At 41.6% G+C, this 22,847-nt stretch overlaps 6 protein-coding genes across 6 annotated transcripts; 4 read left to right on the forward strand and 2 right to left on the reverse strand.

Annotated features, from left to right (window-relative positions):
* The first annotated feature begins 37 nt into the window (after nucleotides 1-37).
* On the forward strand, nucleotides 38-5,060 carry LOC129594166 (protein amnionless-like). The gene is made up of 13 exons (XM_055490761.1): nucleotides 38-241; nucleotides 688-839; nucleotides 978-1,107; nucleotides 1,266-1,320; nucleotides 2,154-2,346; nucleotides 2,482-2,700; nucleotides 2,914-3,019; nucleotides 3,213-3,301; nucleotides 3,605-3,752; nucleotides 3,890-3,997; nucleotides 4,058-4,151; nucleotides 4,221-4,392; nucleotides 4,672-5,060. The coding sequence occupies exons 1-13, from the start codon at nucleotides 181-183 to the stop codon at nucleotides 4,816-4,818; spliced, it is 1,674 nt and encodes a 557-aa protein (XP_055346736.1). The 5' UTR covers nucleotides 38-180; the 3' UTR covers nucleotides 4,819-5,060.
* On the reverse strand, nucleotides 4,798-7,371 carry LOC129594168 (calcium and integrin-binding protein 1-like). The gene is made up of 6 exons (XM_055490763.1): nucleotides 6,746-7,371; nucleotides 6,097-6,205; nucleotides 5,589-5,736; nucleotides 5,396-5,514; nucleotides 5,238-5,326; nucleotides 4,798-5,168 (listed from the first exon to the last, which is right to left on the reverse strand). Exons 1-6 carry the CDS (start codon nucleotides 6,829-6,831, stop codon nucleotides 5,147-5,149), a joined length of 573 nt encoding a protein of 190 aa, XP_055346738.1. The 5' UTR covers nucleotides 6,832-7,371; the 3' UTR covers nucleotides 4,798-5,146.
* Nucleotides 7,372-7,651: 280 nt separating this feature from the next.
* LOC129594167 (vacuolar protein sorting-associated protein 28 homolog) lies at nucleotides 7,652-10,331 on the forward strand. Its single transcript, XM_055490762.1, has 9 exons — nucleotides 7,652-7,897; nucleotides 8,013-8,275; nucleotides 8,381-8,418; nucleotides 8,789-8,878; nucleotides 9,007-9,112; nucleotides 9,188-9,289; nucleotides 9,369-9,422; nucleotides 9,747-9,838; nucleotides 9,933-10,331. The coding sequence occupies exons 2-9, from the start codon at nucleotides 8,198-8,200 to the stop codon at nucleotides 10,054-10,056; spliced, it is 684 nt and encodes a 227-aa protein (XP_055346737.1). The 5' UTR covers nucleotides 7,652-7,897; nucleotides 8,013-8,197; the 3' UTR covers nucleotides 10,057-10,331.
* Nucleotides 10,332-10,629: 298 nt separating this feature from the next.
* Nucleotides 10,630-13,764, forward strand: LOC129594171 (UDP-N-acetylglucosamine--dolichyl-phosphate N-acetylglucosaminephosphotransferase-like). The gene is made up of 6 exons (XM_055490766.1): nucleotides 10,630-10,775; nucleotides 10,852-11,501; nucleotides 11,867-12,032; nucleotides 12,293-12,506; nucleotides 12,648-12,794; nucleotides 13,021-13,764. The coding sequence occupies exons 2-6, from the start codon at nucleotides 11,263-11,265 to the stop codon at nucleotides 13,599-13,601; spliced, it is 1,347 nt and encodes a 448-aa protein (XP_055346741.1). The 5' UTR covers nucleotides 10,630-10,775; nucleotides 10,852-11,262; the 3' UTR covers nucleotides 13,602-13,764.
* A 504-nt stretch (nucleotides 13,765-14,268) lies between these two features.
* Nucleotides 14,269-16,145, forward strand: LOC129594207 (dual specificity phosphatase 21-like). The gene is made up of 4 exons (XM_055490820.1): nucleotides 14,269-14,865; nucleotides 15,025-15,161; nucleotides 15,350-15,488; nucleotides 15,619-16,145. The coding sequence occupies exons 1-4, from the start codon at nucleotides 14,675-14,677 to the stop codon at nucleotides 16,034-16,036; spliced, it is 885 nt and encodes a 294-aa protein (XP_055346795.1). The 5' UTR covers nucleotides 14,269-14,674; the 3' UTR covers nucleotides 16,037-16,145.
* A 90-nt stretch (nucleotides 16,146-16,235) lies between these two features.
* LOC129594154 (transmembrane protein 114-like) lies at nucleotides 16,236-22,680 on the reverse strand. The gene is made up of 7 exons (XM_055490739.1): nucleotides 20,695-22,680; nucleotides 18,452-18,513; nucleotides 18,345-18,383; nucleotides 17,676-17,722; nucleotides 17,277-17,357; nucleotides 16,953-17,163; nucleotides 16,236-16,880 (listed from the first exon to the last, which is right to left on the reverse strand). The coding sequence occupies exons 1-7, from the start codon at nucleotides 21,067-21,069 to the stop codon at nucleotides 16,676-16,678; spliced, it is 1,020 nt and encodes a 339-aa protein (XP_055346714.1). The 5' UTR covers nucleotides 21,070-22,680; the 3' UTR covers nucleotides 16,236-16,675.
* Between the last annotated feature and the right edge of the window lie 167 nt (nucleotides 22,681-22,847).

Below are 22,847 nucleotides of genomic sequence, written 5' to 3' on the forward strand. Positions count from 1 at the left end.
GGTGCTTTCCAGTATATGTACACAGAATGTAGCCTCACGTTTGATGCGGTTTTTCATTTTAATTTGGAAATGAATTGTGGCTATAAAAATTAATCGTTTATCATCCAGTTTAAACGACATGAACTCAAGTTTCATTTAATTACGCAGTACTATAACGTTTTCTCAGTCCGATCCGACATCATGAAAAGGTCACTGCCTTATATGTTTTATGGATCTGTTGTTTTTACGATATTAACGCAAGGTACTTACGTATTCCACTTCTGTGTCACATTTTGTTTAGTTTAAAGCTTTTTTCAGACAAATTTAGAGGGATGTGTAAATCATGTCAGTTGGCAGTACAATTCACCTTTCATGAATACGCACGAAACTCTTGGCGTGTAACGATCTAATATTTATGCATGGAATATGCATATACAGATATATATAGTATAAGCGGCAGCATTGGTAATTGTTTCAAAACGTATCCATTTACAACCTGCAGTTTCCCAGATTTGCAGCGTTTTGGTTAAAAATTTTGCACTGCCTCGCTTAATTTTCACTCATTGGTTTGTGTGACAGCCAGTGTTGATGTTACTCGTACAATATGGTTGGAACATTAAAATCGGACCTTGTTTCACCAAATGTTCCTTGTTTCAAATGTTCCTTGTTCCAGAACTGAATGTAAATTTGATTTACGTTAATTTGCAGTACACGGGGTAAAGCGAATATGGAAGCCACGCAATGATTTCGACAGCGTGAGATCATGGAGTAACGGACAATCTCCATGTTTTGGAGACGAAGCAACGCTGGCGGAAAACAGTGTCATGCTGCTGGAGAAGTATCACGCCTTATCGACACTGGTACGTAATACTTTGTATTAATATATTTTTATCTTTCTATCTACAGATACAGAAGCATTTCTACAATACAAGTAAAACTTGAACCAAAACATCGAAAACTGGCCGTGCTTGTATTAGTCCTTTCCCGTTATTTTCTAGAATCTGCCAGCTGAAGGTGAATTGATTATGGCCGAAGGAAGCGTTTTGGAGATTGTCGACGTTGCGTCGTTTACACAGCAACGAGACAAATATCTGGCGCGACAAGCTGATCCGGCTCCACCAGCTTCCTGTGCGTAAAAATGAAGCCTACTCTACTGTATCCAACATCGAAATGTCACGAACTGCCCACTATACTATACAACAAATAATTTTACGTTTACTGCACTATGCGAAGGTCAGATTTCATTTGCATATCATTAAGTTATAACAGGTCTTAACTCCCTACAGGTAGGCAAAATTCGGGTCCGAAGAAGGTTTCGTCCATGGTCACAAGCAACAGCTGGTAAGCCCGTTTGTACACAGCACTATACTTAACCCACGAATACACAAATTATGGAACTGGCCCAACTTCCGATTTAACAAGTACCGCAAATATCTATATTAATTTGGGTTTACCCACTGTACGCGTATATACATTAAATTTGCTTAATATTGCTGTTTCATAATTTCATAATTATAACTGACCTCCTCGCCTTATCGAAAGTTATCACAATCTGAGAGGGAGAAAATTTAAATGCGCAAGTATCCACCGATTTGAAAATTATAGCGATAAATTGTAGCGCTGTGAAACGTGCACGTAGGGACTGTCGGTATATAAGTTTACATTTCATTGCGGCAGCCAGAAGAATGTCGAAGTGACTGTAATGAAATTGCTGGAGAAAGGACCATCCAGCATTCCACAATTGTGCGTTCGGACAGTCATCCGACTCTTCCCCGGCCGATTCCGAGGCTGCATGGTCGGTCGGCTGCCAGCTGCGGTTTGCTTTTTACCTTTTTACTAACTTTTAATTTGCCGGCATGCATCTCATACTGCACTCAGGGATTAATAAAATGTAAAATTAAAAAAATGCTTAGGTCCTGACTGGGCCATCGAAAACAAAAGATGGGGGAAGATGAAAAGGGTGGGACAAAAAAAAGACAAAATTTACGAAACTTCTGTGCTTATAAAAGTGTAATCTACAAAGTACCATTAGCAAAAATGAAAGTCACGTATGGAATGGACCCAGACCCAGTGCAAAGAACAAACAGCCACGAAATTTCTAAAAAGAAACTAATGTACTTAAACTGATTGTTACGAATCTATACGGTTATCGTTAACCATGAAGGAAATTTTAGGTATGATCCGAAAAACTGGAAACTGGATGAAGACGAAAGCATCGCCAGCGGATCGTACAGTGTGCTGGATTCGGAGCGCATTCCTTGCAATGGCGACGACGTGTACTTCCCATCTGGTCATACCATCCAAATTACGATGCCGTCAACATTGCTGAAGCCCATATATCTGCGAACATTCAAAATTGGATCCTTGGTATCTAATTAATAAACCTAGCTGCAAACAGTATCTGTGACCTTCCATATAAAAATTGATATCTGCATCTCCTTGCATATGTTTATGTTCACCATCAGTTATACGTAACTTAATAGTAACTGTGTTATTATATAGTCGATTAATCAGGACACTATGGGGGAGTATTTTTCCAAACCGGAAGTTTCTCTCATGTTTTCCACCGACAACGAGAGCAATCGGTCCATTGCGGCCGCTCTGGCGAAAGATTCGGATACGGAGAAAATGGGAGTACCGTTCATGAAGATTGGTGAAGATGAACTGGCGCCGGTCTGTGATGTGGAATACGGATGCAAATGTGGGAACGATAGACGAGAGGTTTGTCGGTTTTGTAGTAATTATTCGGCTCCCAGGTCACTGAAGTAAATAACCGCATATATATATTGTACATGTACGTAGTATTGTGCAGTACTATGTATGTATGTAAGCCATCAAATCTTTCTTGACATCTTGCAAAAATATTAATGCCGATGAAGCTCCGCTTGCTAGCTGTACTTGATATTTATCAACATTTTTATTTATGGTACGTAGATTATGGAAAAGATTTGTCCATTTCTGCACGAGGAAACCAACAAAACAGCCCACATCTCTTGTGCTAAACCAGTCTACGCTGTAGGAAAATGCCAGCCATTTTGCGGTAAGTTGTTTGATCAACATAATACCAACTTAAACAAGTCCATGTTTTGATTCTCTACACAGCAAATCATTTTGCTCAAGCATCACAACTGTTCAGGGTAAACGGTGAAATGCAAAATTCTTCACAAACTTCACAAACGGGGAAACGGCGAAAAACGGTGCAACTTCAAAAAAGTTTTCATCTTTATTTGCAGGTGCAGTGGTGACATTTTTACCGAAACAGATGTATCCAGCGCTCCACCAAGTGGACAACATTCTGCGGCAGTTACCATCCGGATACAAAGTACGGTAAAAATTATATTTAAAATACGTGTATATATATTGTTTGTTTATTGTACAACATGTACAGTGCACGTAATTGTACAACACGGGTATTGTATATATACAACCAAGCACTTTCTATAGTGTCTATAAAAAGTACTTAATACAACGCTTTCAGTTTTCTTGAATACCTCAGCAGTATTGCTCCTTGCTGCCATTATAATAAATGACGGTTTAATTTGACACTGTTTGTATACGTGTAATATATTATTCCATACAAGTACTCAGTTTTTAGTCTCGAGATCTTAATTATTTACCATCACAGAATTCACTGGACATCCACACGACGGTGATGGACGATTTATCGATCCAGACGGTATTTATGCACTCTCGACTGATCGACTGGGAAGACAATGAACCCACCTATACGGCAGCGGCAGCTGCCTATTCTTTCTTTGACAAACTCAAGAATGGTATAACTTCCTAATTCATATACAGGAAGAGAGCATAATTCAGGAAGTCGATGCTTCCAGACCCAGTAATTTGTGTCGTAAATTACACTGGCATTGTTGCAGCATGACAGTTCTGGCTGACAAACACACTGTTGCAGGCACTGAACCCGGCGAAGTCAGTTTTGTGGATGAGAACACTTTAGTTTTAGTGGTATCCGACACTCCCAAGGCATCTGCCTCCGTATCACAAGCGCACACAGCATCAGGCAGGTGTCCAAACTGAACTTTGCCAGCGCTGTAGGGATCCTTGAGTGTTCCTTTTTTAGCGTCCAAAAGCGGGATTGTAGCGGCTGTTGTAGCAACGGTGGTGATCGTCATCGCCATAATTCTTACTGCACTTTTTGTGCTTTGGCGGAAAAGGTGAGTAATTACGTGCAGGGCATTATCGGCTTCAGCGATTTGGCTATAAGTGAGAGGGATTTTTGGCAGGCGTGGACTGGGATTTGGATTTCGCAGTCTGGAATCCGATGCCAACCGCGATACTCTGGAAATGGAGGGAGCTGACTTCCAAAATCCTTTGTTCCATGCCGGTACGGCCAGTTTGACCCTGCGGAGTAAAAGTGGCAGGGCGCGGCGCAAAGGTGACCGCACGCAACTGTTGGTGAGTCGATTGTGCACTTTAGAAAAACACGGACCCTCTTGTCGCGTGTATCACTGCGTACGAGTATGCTTACTTGGTAATTTATTTGAAGTGTGTAATAAATCTTTTGTGGTACTGTATAAGATGAGTACATATCTTATACCGCTCATATTGTACCGCTCATATTGTCGTCCCAAAGCTATTTTGAAGGTCATATACTTAATCAAAAATTGCTGTAGTAATATTATTATCGCTGATTTTTGTCGATGAAAATTACCGTTCATTGAAATCTTTTTACAGGAAGACGATACAAATGGTTTGTATGATGTTGACGAGCCGGATTTGTATCCAGGAGATCATTCCGAATGGCAGTCAACTTCCACTTTCGGCCCTTACTCCGAACCAACATCGGAAGCAGAAACAGAGTTTTCCTCGCGCACTCTTTAATATGGTTTGTCTTTTTTTTAATTGTTAGTGAATATAGGAGTACTGTATAATAATTCGACAACAACACATGGTTTTCACTTGCAGCGTTAAATTCAATCGAAAAAACTGTCCAGATACTAACCGAAATACTGTGTTGTGTTATCTCCATTTACAGTAATAAATTATTTGCAATTGTTGCGAGAAAATCTGATTGACTTTAAAATCTGCAAGTACTGTGGGCACTGTACATAAAATGTTAAAATGCTAAAAATATGGCTGATTATCCATCCCATTATACATGCGAAAGCACAGAATGTATCATGTAGACGATAGGAGCGTCTGGACAAACTCAAAATCGAATGCAGAACGTCCTAAAAGGAAACACCAAATTTTGCTTAAACTACGAACAGGCATGAATTGTATTATTGTGGCAAACTAACTTCACAAAGTCGGGCGACTTTGACACAACCAGCTCAAACTCTGTCAAGGAGATGTAACCGTTTTCATCCAAATCGGCTTCCTGCATGATCTGAAAAACCGCGCGATGCATTAATTAAACAATTGCCGCAGAAGCACACTGGCCTAGATAAAAACATACGTATTTGCAAATTTTCTGAATTTCTTCGTCGTGCAGGCCGCCCAGCTGTTCCGGATTAGTTAAACGGCGGATCAATTCGGCCAGATCATTTTGGTCAAGAAGACTGTCTTCATTGAAATCTGAAGAAAAGAAACGTTATTGTAGTATAATTACACTCACTGTCAGTTACGTATTGAACTGCATAAACACACACCATAAATTTTAAATGCATACGCTGTCTTTACAGACTTCGGCGCAGATTCACTGAACACCGAAAGTACATCGAGAAAGTCTTCAAAGGTCAGAGTGTTGTCCTTGCGGGAACTGAATACCGAGCAGATTCGATCTCTGAAGGGGTTGAACTGTGGAATAACAAAACAGGAATGTAACCGTACAAGGAACGTGTTCGTTAACTGATTCTTACAATTAGCACTCGCGCAAAATTGTTTTAATACTTTCGCAATAATTTTTAACGGTGCACTGTATAACAGAAATATCAGCCATTCAAATAATAACTTCACAAACAATAGTACGTACTCGTAGCACTATGAAAATTCGCACGTGTAATTTTAATTTGCTCGACTGACTGTATACTCGTAAGTATCTGGTTATGGAAAAAATTACTACGAGTAGCACTTATTGGTAAAAATCAATGCTGTAGCCTTACCATAATGATATAAACCTTTTATAGAAGTACAAACTATACTGCTATCTGATTTTACCATAAACTCTGGCATCCGTTCGAGATCTTCAAAGCGCAGAAACATTTCGGAAGGCTGCTGTGGATTACGTCCAGCGAGTTTGACCTCCCTTTGCATCCTACGGAATGCTCTGCAAACATTCTTTCATTTATCACGGTGAATTATAGCATCAGATTATTAATTCTGCAACATATGCGACAAATACTAAAACTACCGGTGAAGTAGTGGTGCCCTATAATTGCTTTCGATCCCGCAAATTAAGTACATACATGTATAGATCTATGTACACGACTGCGGGAACGAGGCTACCGACAATCTTTTATAAACTTCATGCATTGACCATGATATTGTTTGTGTTTACACTTCATGTCACTCGCCATCTAACAGGAATATCATTATTAACTTATTCGGTACGTCTGATAATAAGTTGTATATTTCTGCATAATTATCGGTTACGTGAAATTATCGTTTATCCATAACAATTAACGTTAAAGTGATTAAAATCAGTATTCTTTTGCACTTGCTGCACGTGAATATCAGCACGGGGAATTTTCATTGCCGGATCATCCAAACAAAGGTGCCAAAGAACAAAAGTAAAAGTTTATAAACGAAATATTTTATTTGGACTTTCTCTTGATCCATACTATCAGATTCCATTCGACCCGCGTACCTGACAATTTCATTCTTGGACAAATACGTAAGATCCTGGTAGTCCCGGAGGTCCTGGGCCGGGAGCTTGGTAGCCGAATTTCCCATGCCTAATCCTTTATGGGAATCGTTTTTGTTTTAACAACAGCCGGCCGCTGCTGTTTCCAAATATCAACAATGATTTCTTTCTTGTTCAAACCGTCAAGTCCAAAATATTCGATCGACTTTCGGCCGCGGCTGCGTTGTTCACCTGTTCCGACAAAATCGTGATCGACGCAATGACATTACATGTTGATGTTCGATTATGGTGCATCATAAAAGCATAAAATTGCAGTTGATTCCATTGAGCCCAATCTAACAAACGCAGTCGATAAGCACAGTTTCGCATTTTGAATCACTTGATTATCGTGATATACGTAAAGGGTATGCGAGAGATACGGTTGCATTGTTGACTTTTAAATTGATACCGCTCCAATTGCTCCTGATAGCAAGCAGCATGTTAGAAGCGAATGAATTTTGAACCATCCCTTGTTACATTTCAATTGTTTATCAGTTTATACGCCATAGTTTTAGTTGCATAAATAACTGAAGAGGAAATTTTATAAAAATTACAGTAAACTGGTAATTAAAGTCAAACTTGATACTCTGTATTCTGTAAGTTAGTCAGTAGTCTTCACTCACAGTGAGTCTCTTGCACAATCGAAACAGCAAAGATTTTGATAAAAATCATAAAAATTAATGGTTGTTCACAGTAAAGTGCAGCCTGATAGCCCATATGTTAGCATCCAGATTAAATTTTATGACGTCGAACCGGAAGTTCTATCGTCAGCAGACGATTGGTTAATGATAAGTCTGACCGCGATTTTGCTCCTCCCACTGGCGCATTGTTCGAAATTCTGTGCGATATCGTAGGCTAAACTGCTAAAGCAGTTCTTCCCCTTGTCACTTGTGCCTTTCGTAACGATTTGTTTTGCTTTCTCTGAACTTTGGTAAACCGTGAAAAGTAATTTTGCACGACAAATTGACAGGACCCCTTTTTTGTGTATTTTTCAGTACTTTTCCGTGTTTATTCCTATAAAAGCCACGTTAAAGTCTGTCAACTGGATTTGCTTCTTCCTTCACTCAAGTTTGGCTGCTTCTTCGTGTGATTCTTGAAGTGGAGCAGTCCAGATAAGTGAGTTGTTATTGAGCCTGTACCCCTTCTTGTGCCATTCCGATTCGCGTGGATGTCTTTTGTTCGCATTATCGGGCCCTGTAAAACAACCTGAACCAAACCTTCAACTGTGTAGCTTCTCGATCGGAGATTGTTGCGGCGTTCTGGTCTTTCGCGCACGCTCTGGTGGGAGAACAGGAAAGCCTCTGACTCAGCCAGCAGCCTCTTCGATTTCGCGCTGTTCCCCGTGACAGTACTCGGAAGGGGCTCGAGATTGACCTTCTACATAGGACAGCCCAGTCAGTGGGGAAGAAAAGCAGAATGGCGCTGTTTACCAATTTGCAGTCACCTCCTGGCTATGATATGGGCAGTGGGAATAATAATCCTGCACTCATGGAGGTTTGTTCGGATTTAGAGATTTTTGCAGTTATTATCAATAACTATTTATCATGTAATGCACTCATTGCACTGTATTTAAAAACCTTGTGTTTGTGTGTATTTCAGACTGTCCGGTTGTACAAGAACAGCAAGGAACGCGATTGGTAAGTCTGAGCCTACATCAAGGGGATAGCTTTAAAGGTTTTGGGCAGTGACTAAACACTCATCATTGAAAGGAATTTTGTAGCGGTTTCGTGATGTTAGGATGATAGGTGTTGGGTTTTAATTTGTTTTTAATGTGTTTTAATTTTGCAGTACTTACCATTCATCAATCACTAGCAATAATTTATTTTTGGCTGCAGTTTAATTGCAAGTCGACAATCAGACATACGTATTGTAGTATTTGATCGCACAGAATGGAAAATAATTGCCTTTTGCCATTTTTACAATTGCAGTGCCTGGTGTTGGTGTTTTATCTGATCGATATCTTTGTAAATTTCCAAATTCAGATTTGCGCCAATTTTTTCGTTGCAGGTATGAAAATATGAGTGATTTGTATGCAGTCATCAATTCCATTGAGCAGCTGGAAAAGGCTTACATTCGGGATTGCATAACATCAAAGGAGTAAGTCGTATACAAATGCAATCGATTTACTATGGTATAACTACATGTTTCTCCTGCATGAACCTGATGTGCAATTGTGCATATTGTTTTAATGAGATATTTGAAGTGTTGCGTTTGTGTTTTTATAGGTACACCGCGGCATGCTCGAAACTGCTCGTACAAGTGAAATCTGCCTTTAAATTAATTAAATCGGAGGAGTTTCCCACGATAGAAGCGTTTATGGAAAAGTTTCGAGTACGTTCATGGTTTAAGTGCGGGTGTTTCCGCCGCTGTGTTCACTGTGAGACGCTGGGTTTGTGTATGCTACAGTTTGATTGCCCAGCCGCCATGGAACGCATCAGAGATGACAGTCCTATTACCATCCGTGATGATAAAGGGAACACCAGTAAATGCATTGCGGATATCGTGGCGGTATGTTTTGCTAGCTGTATCAGCGGGAAAACTGGTTCGCTACAATGGTTGTTTCGTTAATTTTGCATACTATTTTCAGCTGTTCATAACGGTGATGGATAAGCTTCGGCTGCAAATGAAAGCTGTCGATGAGGTCAGTAATTTTCTTACGGCAACATCCAACATACAGGGATCAAATTGTTTCGTTTCCAGTATCCGTGCTATTGCTGCATTATCATGCATTTAAACAGTAGTTCGAGTGTTTTCTACGGTTTTGTAACCAAAATTTTTCCTTGTTGTAGTGGTATTAACAGTCTAACTGAACGCTAATACTGTTGGCTTTCGCATTATTAAATGCTTGTTCTTTTGCCTTATAATTAAAACTCGTTACTACATTTCACATTTGAACTGCTACGTTGCTACATTTGAAAACTAAAGGGAACAGTAGCATAAGTGATTCATCAATCTTTTGCTGCAGATACAACCGGAAATGAGAGATCTGATGGATACGATTAACCGCTTGAGCATCCTTCCGGCTGATTACGAAGGCCGCGCGGCTGTTTCTAAATGGTACACTGAAAACCGTTTTTTTCTCAATGTTTAAAGTATACCTTGGCAGTAAATAATAATTATTGAGCATTGATACAAGCACGACATTTTTTAGGTTGCACGTGATGTCCTCAATGAACGCATCTGAAGAATTTGATGATGGGCAGATCCGACAGATGATTTTCGATCTCGAAAGTGGCTATAGTGCTTTACTGAAGCTGCTGCATAGCACTTCTTGATCCTGACAGTATCATTCCCTGGCTATTGGAGTATAAGTTGACGATTTTCCAGCTCAAAGGTTTCGCTTTTGTGTTAAAAGTCTCTTCATCCGTTGATTTTTGTCCAAAAGGATTTTATTTATTGCTTTTTATTTGGAAACTAGTGCGTACACAAGTGCGGTTTATGTTGTGAGCCAGTGTATTAGCTACTTTTAAACATGTGGCGTTTCGCTTTTCGGGTACGTTTAGTTCTTCGTGTACTTAATATTTTGAAAAATAAATACTGCAGTCGGTGACGTTCATCCAGCAATAATATTCACAATTTCTAGATGATAATTATTGTATTGTCTCACAACCAGTTGTCTGCATGACCGCAGTTCATGGTTGTCATCATTCAACATATGCTTGGACGTCGGAGGATCTATGCAGAATATTGACTAACATGTAGGACATATATATGTGGGAAGTATATATATGCGAAAAATTTGTAGGAAGTCTTTAAGAAGTAATGCGCTTCCTTTTATGTAAAGCATTATGATTACTTTATAAACAAAAAACATGAACTCAGTAAACTCGCGTTATTATTTATATCTAGATCTATGGAAATATAGTAACTTTATGATAATAACCAAGTGAATGGGCAGTTCTGAAATTATCGTATCCACAAGTCAGTGAATCTTGTAATTATGGAACATGATGAACAGCTGATCAACACGTCATCATCATGCAGAACACTGATGGTGAGAGCAAACGTTATCTTAAAATTCTCAAGATCACTGGCACTTGGCAGTGCAATATTGCACTTGCGTTTTGCAGTTTTGGAAGTGCGATTGCGTCAACCATGGTGACGTGGACTGCTGCCAAGATTTATAGAAGTACTCGTACAAAATGTACTTGAGCATTATTTACAACCATTTCCGTCGAACATTTTATCTGCATACAAATTCAGAATTAAAATAAAATCAGTGCTAGTTGTCTGGCGTTTGTGGGACGTTTTGTTACTTATTTAAGCTAGCTTTTTTATTCTTGCAGTCTGTGATTTTACAGGCAGTTTGCCAACGTGCTTGACAGCCGTTTCGGTTGAATTTTTATAATGCAGCGACGCGCAGTCTGCGGAAAAGCTTGAAGTCAGGACTTCGCTATTTTCAGCCGCTGTGGTTGTTCTGGGTGCACTATCCGACTGTGCAAAACTGCATGTTCCCGTTGTGTTTATCGTGAACAGCGTCCATGGACAATCACAGTGTGACAGTTGACATGGGATCTGTGGGATCCGCGCAGAGTGTGCGAGACGATATTCCTACGACGCAGGTGATCTCGCCTGGCAGTTTGTGGCCACTGCTGTGCAATGCACTCTTCTCCTTGGTGGCTTATTATGCCACCTTCAAGATCATCCCGAAAGTGAAGGAAATGTTTGTCAGTGCGGGCTTTGCGGGGGTCGACATGAGCAAGAAAGACCGTCATAAAGTGTAAGTGCGTCGCAAGTGAGCATGCTGCTGTTGTTACCAGTAAATTCGAAGGAAGACCCGCCTTTATCCTGCTCGACGTTGTTTTAATTTCTGCTGTTTCGCTCTGATGCTGCAGCGGAGAAGGGCACTTTTTGAGCGCCATTCGAATACGTTCCGTTGTCGAAATGCATGGCTTGCTGGCAAAGAACGGTTGAGTGTGCGTACTGCAGCATTGTTGCGTGCTTCAGCTTGTATTTGATATTTGGTCATGGTCTGTGTATATATACACAGACCATGATTTGGTACTGCCAGAAGAGTAAAGCCAGTGTGGATGCAGATTTCGCGTTTTCATGTCAGGAGCGGTCGCAATATATTTTATTTTGCAGGCCGGAAGCCATGGGTGTCGTGTCCGGAGCCATTTTTCTCATCACGATGTTTTTGTTCATTCCTGTGCCGTTTGCGTGGAATCTTGCCAGCGTATCCCACAACGATGTGGTGTTCGCCAATCAGTCCGTTCGCGTCCACGCGGACAGCGTTTTTCCCCACTCCGAGGTTTGTCGCAGAACCAAAAGACACCTTTTTTAATGAAAAATACTTTTTCCAGTATTAATTATCGTAAATAACAATACTAATTATATTGTAATTTTTTCAAGAAACTGGTTGTGCTGTTGGTCCTTCTGTCTGTGCTAGTGTAGTAATATTTTTTTAAAATTATTATGTACTGTGGTGATGCAGCCTGCAAACGCTTACACTAACCTTATCAGCGAAATTAAATATTTTGGCTACGCAATCTGACTTCTGCACTTTTTCAGTTTGTGGAATTCATCACAGCCATTCTGTGCATATGTTGCATGCTGTTTTTGGGATTTGCGGATGATGCGCTGAATCTTCGATGGAGGGATAAGCTGTTCCTGCCAACAATTGCCACTCTTCCTCTTCTGATGGTGTACTACGTTAATTGCAACTCCACAACCATCATCGTGCCAAAACCGCTTCGGGAACTTGTTGGCTATAGCATAAATTTAGGTATGGTTTCAGTTTTCGGATTCAGTTTAATGCAGTACTTCTATCTGTACCGTTTTGTAAAATATCTATACACATCAAATAGATGAAGTTGGTTTTAATTGTATCTGCAGTGCTTTGTGCATTAATTTCTGGCACTTTCAGGGTTGCTGTATTACGTTTTTATGGGGATGCTGGCTGTTTTCTGCACGAATGCCATCAATATCCTTGCTGGAATTAACGGTTTGGAAGCCGGACAGTCTTTTATAATTGCTGTATCGGTGGCAGTTTTCAACATCATTGAACTCCGAGGTACCCATGTGCCAGATTGTTAACTCTTAGGTTATTATTTCGTGTTTATTATCCGATTAGTAATACCGCCAGTTCCATTGGGCACAGGTTTTATGGAGGGCTTCTGCACTTTTCAGTATTAAAACGCATTGTTTTGGTGAAGTGGGCGTTTAAGTTTTTTAGGTTTTGTTTGAGTAAGCTTGTATTGCATTACATTTGTAGAAAATCTCGGCATCGTATTTTGCAGGTATTTACCACGAAGCTTACACCTTCTCCTTGTACTTCATCCTCCCCTACATCGCAACAACCGGCGCGTTATTAAGGCATAACTGGTATCCATCGCAGGTCTTCGTTGGCGACACATTCTGTTATTTCTCCGGTATGACCTTCGCCGTTGTGGCCGTCCTGGGACATTTCAGCAAAACCATGCTGCTCTTCTTTATCCCGCAGATTTTTAACTTCCTCTATTCCGTACCCCAGCTCTTTCGTTTTATCCCCTGCCCGCGGCATCGATTACCGCGGTACTCACCGGAAACCGACACCGTCAGTATCAGTACGACAACATTTAAACCGGCGCAGTTGTCCTTCTTAGGACGCCTGATGTACCACGTCTTCCGGATGTTTCGGGTGATCAGAATTGTGAAGGAAGAAGACGGGATGGTGGAGTGTAATAATTTTACACTTATTAATCTGGCTTTGCTTGTCTTTGGTCCGACGCACGAGAGAACACTGACCAAACGCCTGTTGATCCTGCAGATTGTTTGCTCATGTTTGGCTTTGTGTATTCGCTACCCTGGTGCCAGTCTGTTTTATGATGTTGGAAACTGATATTACATAATTGGTTAATGAGATTTTAATGGAAATTCTTCGGGAAAGTATTGCTGTTTGCTTTTATTTTTTACTTTTGTATGATTTCGGAATTTATCTCAAGTAGAATCAGGCGATTTACTAAAATGCAGATATAATATCTGAATTAAAGTTGAATGATCTTCGTAGTTCGTGGCGTGCAATCGTGCCAGAATTTGGGATATTTTTGGATTGATAAGAGTTTTCTGGCCTTTAACATTTGTACTGACAATACTGCAGCGAAAAAATATTGCCTAACACAGACTAGCACTTAAGTTTCGCATTAAGCACTTCCTTATTTCATACTACTTCAGTAACAACATCGACTTACAGATTTTATATTAACGTAGTTCTATTTTAAAATAATTGTACTTTGGACTTCTGAAACGGCCTTCGTCCTACGGTGCGCAAGCATCTGGTCGATCGTGACTCGAGAGTCGACTAGACTCACTAAGTAGGGAAAGTATTAATAAATAATGAATAACGCAGACAAACTGCGACAGTAAGCAATTAGTCAATATTACATAATGATGATAGTATTATGATTTTTGGATGGTTGAAGTGCGTCTTCCACATGTAAAGTGCTTATAAAAACCATGGCAGCCGCTTTCATGCAGTACACCAACAGAATCGATGTACTGTATCACAACATGACACATTGTTTGTAATACACTTATGCTAATGATACAATAAACAATAATCTGCCTACACATTATTTGTGCAGAGGCATCATCCATAACGTTAATACTGCCTATGTGTTTGTTATACTACAGCGCTTACAGCACCGGATATGAATGATATCATGCAGGCAATAAAATAGCCATCCTATTCTTACTCCACAATTCCATTTCAGTTCTGCCGTTCACAAGTCAAAAGTGTTGAAAATTTTCAAGATCAAGTTTACCTTTTTTTGATGTTTAGTTTAAATGATCAAAATTTCAAAAAATTTTAACAAGAACAATTCGAAACTGTAGTACAATTCGTCGCAATTTGACCGTGAATGAATTATTTAGTGGGATCGTTTAAGAATTAATTTCCAGAATTAAATATTCATTATGAGTCGCACAGCGTTTATGAATGGCAGCGTGCTGAGCCAGGCGGATTTGTTAGCCATTTATCGGGGAGCCCAGCAAATCGTCTACAATGTATATCTGACATCCCACGAAGGTGCCAACGAGGACGCTATTCGCAGACTCAACATTAAGGCCGTCATCAATTGTACAACTAACCTGCCACACAGCAACGTGTAAGATTTGAAATATTAGCATACTCGCTGTGTTGTGTAAGAATTTGGCGAAGCTGCCGTCATATTGGATCACAGTTTTTGGCTGGCATTCGAAAATTCATCATTCATTAGTATGACGATAATTCCGAGTGAACATATCTGTACACTTTCTGATTGCAGACCAGGAGTAGCATACTACAGAGTTCCCATCGAAGACTCCCTGGTAGAAATGATTTCATCATATTTCGAACCTGTTGCTGCCATAATTGAAGGCTTTGTCATGAAAGGTCATCCTGTTCTCATCCATTGCCAAGCTGGTTAGTATAAAGCGTTAAAGATTAAAATTTAACTGCTGTTTTATGTTTAAATCGACTGTCAAAATGGTAAAGCAATATGAAATAAAATAACATCAGCGCGATGGTGACCTTTTTTATATGTGTCCAGCCAAGGCAATACTACGGCTAACCATGGTACAGCTAATGCAGTTGTTACGAACGGATTACAGGTGTTTCCAGATCAGCAACCTGTTTGTTAGCCTACATGATGAGCCATCATGGATTGTCCTTAAGAGATGCATTCCAAAAGATGAAGCGATGTCGTACATTGGTGGAACCCAATCCTAGTTTTATGGAGCAACTCGTCAGGTACTTGAAGTAGTTATGAAAGCCCAGTCTTCTTATATACAATATGAAGTACAGACTGTATACAAATTTTACACAGGAAGCAAAACAAAATATGTCTCTGTTAACCGGGTTTAACGTCTGCTTTGTACAGCTATGAAACCTTATTTCGACCGGAAGGCACGGTTAAACTGACGTACACCAACGGGATCGCTACCGCCGATGTGGTAAACGACAATCCTCATACGCTGGAACGGGACGTGCTTAAGCGTCAGGAAGAGTGGAGTATGCGTCTACCGTCGGCTGTACCGACTTTAGGACAGAGCGCAGCAGCTAAACCGTCCGAGGCGACTACCAAAACAGCTCCTTGGACAAAACCATTGGATAATGTGGAGACCTTCAGTCGGTCGCGTTTCACTCGCAGTCGCGCCAAAGATTACGCCATGGATTATGTCGTAAATGGGAAAAAAGGAACAAACGGCGCGCAATCATTTCTCGCGTGTGCCATCTCAGTTATAATAAAACTTAATGTGCATATCTCAGTGACCTTTTGCATTTTGTTATTTTGTTGATCATTGTCTGCACGACTTTTGTAGCATACAAAGCGTTGCAACTATAGTACCAACGTATTTCGTAGTAATACTGTATACAATATAATAAATGCCGAAATATAATATGGAATATTCCGAGTGCATCGTTGAAGCAATTGTGTATACGTTAAGTACGTTAATCAACCTACAAATAAACTCATTTCAAAACTGCTTGTGGTCGCACTATACAGTAACTTTATTAAGTGTACGCTAATTAAGGAAGCATTTCAGTAGATGAATCATCATTGTGAAGTAATAAAATTAACCATAGTTTCTCATAGGACCAAAAATAACCGTCACTACTAGGAAAATCTGCTACATATATATCATAATAAATGTATACAGAACAAAAAGTAATAATCAGTCAACCCTATAAAGTGCACAGATTACCGAGTATTTTGTTCATATTACGACAAATTGGTACGGAAAGGCTCGAAAAAAGAAACGATTGGTTGTCTCTATCACGAAAGATAGCGTTATGGAGGAACTTTGGCGACCAACTGGTCAGGATTTTCAGGAAAGGTTAGCCGACTGATTTCCGGTTGTCGGCTGAGCTCTGTGTTGTCTGTGCCCGGTTATACGCGCTGTCGTTTATAGATTTTCACCGGTAGCATAATTCCATCATCGTCCTAATGTCATCGGGGCATCCGCATCAATCTGGTCCAGTTCATCATCGGCTAATGTCTTCATTTCCGTCACACTCTTATCGGCTTTCTTTTTACGGGAAAACACCAGAAAAATAATGCCGGCAGCAAAATATGCCGCACACGCGACACAGGCCAACACGAAGGAGAAACCAAAGTGCGATACAGCGGTTGCCGGATGTCTGCAAATATTGCAAAACAACCGCGAGGTCACGGGTGCCTGTCAGCTGCTTTTGTTTTGATAACTTGTGTACCTGGTTGGAAGATGCTGCTTCTCGTACGTTACGGAACTCACAAGGACTTCAATGCAAATCAGACAACACACAGCGGACAGGATATGCAGGAAGCCGGTTAAGCGTTTAAACATGTAACGCCGCTCTTTGAAACTGTAGAAAGCAAATCCCTGACCGAAGATCATTAATATCAGTGCGATTGTGGAGAAGGCCACTTCACTGCGCGTGTAATCTGCAAGATCACAAACAAAATAATGCTGCATCTTTATTAACTCGCTGACCTCGATATACTGTCTAATTCAACATCATAAACTTAATTTGAAGCAATTATATTTAAGTACGTACCTAAACTGTTTGTGTCAAATTCATGTTGGTTCTGCATTGCTTCCAATTCGGATGGAAAAAGCATATGCCGCTTGCACTGGGCTAAACATGTACAAGCACTTTAGGATTGATAACCTCTTGTAAATCTTGTAATCAGTATGAATTTACTTATACTGATGCATTTTCCAGCTAAACCGCTGTGTAATTATTTTAAAAATGGACATTATTATTTTTAACATGCAAAATGCAAAATGTTGTGCTTACGGTAGCGTATATCTCTATAAAGTCTCTTACTGTGTAAGTTTACAAAGTTTTGTGGTTTATCGCGACGCGACTAAATATCTTTTGCTTGTAGAAATATTACGCGACTATAATTATTAAGCAAATCTATCAGTTTCCATGCAGCTGTTGCGTACTTACTGTCAATACGATAGGGATACGTTTCATTACGAAAGTCGATATTGCATCTGCAAATAGTCAAATGGTTAAGCGAGTACAAAGATTAATGCGGCCAGCGATGGCACGCACTAAATGTCATTCACGGTGCCAGCATCCTGATGCAAATGTAAAAAAATGCCAACCATTCTGAATGCCGCAGCGACTAAGTATACAGTCGATATGTCAACATTGGGAAATTTGCAGTTCAAATTCATCCTGACAACATGTTCCCATTCGGAAACGTTTGCAACTGACCGGAAATATAACTCGCAGGTTTGATAGAGCGAAAATATGTGCCCTCACGAAGTTGCGCATGTGTATGTAAGTGATACATCAAAATACATGTATCCAGCTTGTAAGTCTCCTTGCCGGCATGACTCCGATATTGACACTCAAAAACACCATTTTTACCGCGTAACGAGTGCATTTGTGATAAAATAAGTTTTTTTATTTACGCACGGATTGCGCATTGTATTTGGTGAATCTCTTATCTGGGCACTGTTTTATTGGAAAAACATGACTAATCAAGAAACGGCACAGAAAGGTGTGACCCTTGTTCAACGCATCGGTGATAGGCATTGGATTGGTTTTCAATACTCTTCTGGCTGGGACGCGGAACAAAAGACAGATACAGGACGTCGTTATACTTACATTCTCCAAATACCGGAATGACTGGACATTCGAAAGAGCCTAACCGGAAAAGGATGCACAAAATCAACAAACTTGACAAACGCTCTTCAACAAAAGAAGTGCCATACTTATCGTGCGACAGATAGGCTCCGCCAGGATTCGTCACAATCAGCCAATAGTCGGTCGTCACCTACTCAAAGAAGAGCGCGCGCTTACCACTAATTAACGCTCATAGAATCGTCTCTTTCTACCAAAAAATATTTTTCTCCCAGTATTTACGCTATCGCCAGGTTATTTTGGGCATGACACACTGAAAGTCTGTAATGTCCAGCACCAGCATGTGGTACTCGTAAATGGCCTATAACAGGCGGCGATAATCGTACTGTCACCACCCACTCCTGCGTTTCCGACATCTGCTGGATAATCTACAGCCTGCATCTCTCGGCTCGCGCAGGCTGCGCGAGCCGAGTCGTCACTTTGCTCGTCGTGCGGGAAAGTTGGAAACTCCCAAAAAAGTGTCCTGCGCACTATGAAAAATGGACATTAGTGCAGAGTAAACATACAGGCAGTTTTCTGAGCCTATACGGACGACCGGAACACGCCTGTTTACCATTGTAAGCGGATAATTAGCTGTACAGAATATAATGTCCACAATGGGCCATCGTCACACGAACGGTCGATGTATCGAGCGTGTACAAAGTGCCCTGCTTGCCGTCGTTGGCGATCGCGCGGCACAGTGTGAATGGATGAATAACAGTAGTCTTATGTTCCCGGAGAAAAAAAGGAGAGTCTATCATTCCTATAGACACCGCAGCCCTGCGGCCCCTGCTGCCGAGAATATTCGCTTTTTATCGGGCTATCACTGGGCCATTTATGGCCGCTGCGGGACTGCATCGCATGGCATTGAACAGTGCGCCGTTTCGGGCGAAACAAGGGCGCCCCTGCGCGTTTACCAGCAACCGGTTGAGCACATTTTAACAAAAGCAACAACTGATGCTTGTTGACAGTGCAATCGACCCGCAACCGCCGGCAGTCGATCGTTCTCCAGCAGGAGTCTCTGTCAGGATAACTTTCCGCTTTGGTGACCGGCGCGCGCAGCTATATGCTGTTCAGTGTTCGGTCTCCTCTCTGTCCTTGCTCAACACAAGATCACACTGTGTGCAACAGCGCGCAGTCGGCGCAGAGACCAATACACAATTCCCTCAACTGTACCATCGTCTGTATACAACCAATTTTCCCCCATCAAACGCCAAGGGACCGGAAGCCGGGGAAAAGGTATGACAATTATCGGGAGAGAGCGAGAGAGAGTGCCAGCGACGAGCGGCGAGGATGGAATCGCATCTACTTCCAACTGTAAAAACGTACGCCGGGCGCTGTACAGTTATATTTACCATACACCAACAGACGCCGCGCAAGAAACATCGCATTATGTGAATAAGAAATCTGCATATATTCACCGGCGGCGATTAATGAACGCTTTTACCTATTACATATCCATCAATATTTCATATCGACTAGTGTGACGTCAGCAGTGCGCTGCAGGGATCAATCGGTGCGTTTACGGCGCATGGTGAAGATTATCGAGTATCAATTTACAGAAAAAGCCAACATGGCGCTAAGGAAATTGGCGAAACAATATATTATATTCTCCACACAACTGTAGCAAATTCGGGCGTGGTTCAATTTTTTCACGTGACAATAATATATCCCACTATATTTAGAGCGATAATCCGGTGAATATGATATTTAATTGCAACTTGCAAGTGCTGTAATATGAACCGGCTTAAACAATGCCGAATAACAAGGAGCGACAAGTTGCGGTCTTATGAGTTATAGACCCGCGCAGTTCTTGTGCCACCGTATGGTTTTAAGAGATTCCTTCAATGGCACCATTAAGTGTCATTTACAAGCTGTTAGTTGCGGTCCCCAAGGTACTTTCCAACCTATTGGCAATCCCATTAACGCGTCATAAAAGAAGTACACATACAGGGTTGCCGCGTTCCCTTGTTGTTAAAATATATTGTTATTAACCCAAGCGTCTCGCTTTTCATCTGTATTAAAGCCCCATTCTAATTCCTCGTGGATTAGATCGTCAAAAACCATCAGGCAAAATCGCTCTTTTTTTCCAACTCAGCGAACGATTTTTTTCCCATATATAGGGCCCGGGGAAGGGAAAAATTCGATGTCGCGACAGGGTTTTAAAAATAGTCGAGCCCATCAATATAAGACATCCATATTAAGGATTACCGTTAAAATATGCCGAAACCCCGGCTTCCGTTGCAACGGCTGCGACTGCTCCTCTACTCTATTTTTACTGACATATGTGTATGTGTACCGAGCACTGACACACATATATATCCGACACACTTACCGCCACAATCATGAGGATTAGTCCAATTACCGTGGCCGATGTGGCCGCCAAGAGGCACTTGCGTTCGAAAGACAGATCATGCCCATGACTACCCTGGCCGGGCAGATGATGATGCGGATGATGTCCGGCACTGTTCTGGCCATGGGGATGCAGCGGGATGTGGGTAGGGTGATGGTGATTACCGTGGGAATGGCCGGTGTAGATGTAGGTCTTGGGCGGGGCCGTGTACAGGGGACCCGGGGCACGCCCCGCGGTGATCACCGGCTGTGGACCGCGGCTGGCTTGACCGTTGTTAACGGACCCGCCCGGCGGGGTGGTGGCTGACGGTGCTGTTGGTGCCGATGTTGGCCCATCATCGACGCCCGCGCCAGGCATTCCATTCAGTAAAATTAGCCAATCGGAGATGCTAATGGCATATGTAGTGGCCCAAAGATGAGTACAACGTGCGTATGTATTGTTACTGACGACGATTATCCGGAAGAGGCAACAAAGGAAAAGCTCAGTTTCTTTATGAAAAATTTCTAGACACACAAAAAAGGCTACATATCGCGTTCCTTTTCATGCATTTTTATGAATTCCAGAATAGGCTGTTGTTAAGCTGTTATAAAAATAAGTGGCGCCGACGGCAGTTCATCATGTCATTAACATCATGGCAATATTCTCCGGGATTCTAACATGTCAATCACAATTATAAATCGCCACAGCAAAGAAGAAAAGCGAGCTTGAAATTTTCAATGGTTAAACATTTCTCTGAAGACTTCCGATTTAAAAAATGGCCGAGAAAAGACTATTCTTGGTCAGAACTACGTATAACGATTACGAACACGATCGCGAAGGTAGCGCGCGCATGACATGGTTAATTGTGGAATCGGATAGTGCCAAACGATGCATAGCGGTGGTTCGTGATAAAAAAAACACATAGGAGAGCAAAACGATAAAATGGTGCGCTGCTGGTGTGTATGTGTCGTTTTGGGTTAAGCATGAGAAATCCGTAGCCAGTGCCACACAACGCCAGCTGCATTGCCTGCAGCGCGTATCGACCGTCGTACACGGCAGTATGAGCATCTCTTCCCTTTCTCAGTCCACTCCAGCCTCTCGCCGGCGTACAGCGCTGACGTACTGGGCATGCCCGATGGATGGGGCAATGCGTACAGAAAAAGCGCTTGCATGTGCCGCTTAGGCACACGAGATATATATATGCATATACAGAAGTTCACATATGGCCGGAAGTTTGATTGGGAGGAGGAAGAGCTAAATCGACACGGCTTGCGTGTTTATACTTCGTGCCGGCCGCGATCAGACGCGGACGGCGCTGGCGCTGCATGTTGTGTGATCGTGGCTGACGGTTGTGGATCTCCGTGCTGCTGGATGATTAAGGATGTTACTGTACGTGTTAATCGCACGGTAACAAGCCGCACCGGCGGAAAACGTCGCCGCTTACAGAGAACACTCTCGGTGTATGCAGTACGGTGTATACACAACGCCGACCGGTACTGTAATACATGCAGTTTTACTGTTACGCGTAGATTTAGTGCTTCCCAGAAACTTCATGATGTTTATCCGGTGTAAAAGATACAGCAGCCCCGGTGCCAGTATACTTGCAGGGAATATTATTGGATGAACCCGCGTGAGCATTTGCGGTGTTTTCACGGCCGTAAAATAAACTTATCCATAAAACATCTAGGGTAACGCCGTGTGCAGATCGTATGCACGCAAGACAGTCAATAGGCTCGTGGCGGACTACTGGAGTATTTCCGGCAGTGACCGTATCCAGGGTGTATCATGGCGGGGTCAAACGCTCACGGGTATAATTTATCAAAATAATACTGTATGCATTGGACTGTATATACTAGCGTTGAAGACTTGAAGAAATACTGAAACATAAAGAAATGTGTAATTGTGAATATACATTAAAGCATGTAGTGGCTTCCGTGCGCGTGAATCGATTGTCATCGTATATGAATCCGAGATCTTTGGTGTCATATACAAAAGGTTTAAGAAATTATATATGCAACTTGACACGCTTGTTGTTTTTATTTGTATCTGTATAATCTGTAGTTAAGCAGGACTGTGCTCCGTAGTATCCATCTGCAGGTTTAAATTATTTTCCAAAACACACACCATCAGCCAAATACGGTGATCGGTCGATCTGA

Source organism: Paramacrobiotus metropolitanus, unplaced genomic scaffold, assembly GCF_019649055.1.
Source record: "Paramacrobiotus metropolitanus isolate TYO unplaced genomic scaffold, Prichtersi_v1.0 Parri_scaffold0000066, whole genome shotgun sequence".
NCBI lineage: Eukaryota > Metazoa > Tardigrada > Eutardigrada > Parachela > Macrobiotidae > Paramacrobiotus > Paramacrobiotus metropolitanus.

Coding starts and splice junctions, on each gene's coding strand:
- LOC129594168 (XM_055490763.1), bottom strand. CDS start 6,831: ATGGGAAATTCGGCTACCAAGCTCCCGGCCCAGGACCTCCGGGACTAC. Junction 6,206..6,745: donor TCCAAGAATGAAATTGTCAG/GTACGCGGGTCG, acceptor GAATGTTTGCAG/AGCATTCCGTAGGATGCAAA. Junction 5,515..5,588: donor GTATGCATTTAAAATTTATG/GTGTGTGTTTAT, acceptor TCTTTTCTTCAG/ATTTCAATGAAGACAGTCTT.
- LOC129594171 (XM_055490766.1), top strand. CDS start 11,263: ATGGACAATCACAGTGTGACAGTTGACATGGGATCTGTGGGATCCGCG. Junction 12,033..12,292: donor GCGTTTTTCCCCACTCCGAG/GTTTGTCGCAGA, acceptor GCACTTTTTCAG/TTTGTGGAATTCATCACAGC. Junction 12,795..13,020: donor CAACATCATTGAACTCCGAG/GTACCCATGTGC, acceptor CGTATTTTGCAG/GTATTTACCACGAAGCTTAC.
- LOC129594207 (XM_055490820.1), top strand. CDS start 14,675: ATGAGTCGCACAGCGTTTATGAATGGCAGCGTGCTGAGCCAGGCGGAT. Junction 15,162..15,349: donor TCTCATCCATTGCCAAGCTG/GTTAGTATAAAG, acceptor AACGGATTACAG/GTGTTTCCAGATCAGCAACC. Junction 15,489..15,618: donor TTTATGGAGCAACTCGTCAG/GTACTTGAAGTA, acceptor TGCTTTGTACAG/CTATGAAACCTTATTTCGAC.
- LOC129594167 (XM_055490762.1), top strand. CDS start 8,198: ATGGCGCTGTTTACCAATTTGCAGTCACCTCCTGGCTATGATATGGGC. Junction 9,113..9,187: donor CGTTTATGGAAAAGTTTCGA/GTACGTTCATGG, acceptor TGTATGCTACAG/TTTGATTGCCCAGCCGCCAT. Junction 9,290..9,368: donor GCATTGCGGATATCGTGGCG/GTATGTTTTGCT, acceptor TACTATTTTCAG/CTGTTCATAACGGTGATGGA.
- LOC129594154 (XM_055490739.1), bottom strand. CDS start 21,069: ATGCCTGGCGCGGGCGTCGATGATGGGCCAACATCGGCACCAACAGCA. Junction 18,384..18,451: donor GCCTATCTGTCGCACGATAA/GTATGGCACTTC, acceptor TTTTCCGGTTAG/GCTCTTTCGAATGTCCAGTC. Junction 17,358..17,675: donor GTATCCCTATCGTATTGACA/GTAAGTACGCAA, acceptor GTACATGTTTAG/CCCAGTGCAAGCGGCATATG.
- LOC129594166 (XM_055490761.1), top strand. CDS start 181: ATGAAAAGGTCACTGCCTTATATGTTTTATGGATCTGTTGTTTTTACG. Junction 840..977: donor ATCACGCCTTATCGACACTG/GTACGTAATACT, acceptor GTTATTTTCTAG/AATCTGCCAGCTGAAGGTGA. Junction 3,753..3,889: donor CTTTGACAAACTCAAGAATG/GTATAACTTCCT, acceptor ACACTGTTGCAG/GCACTGAACCCGGCGAAGTC.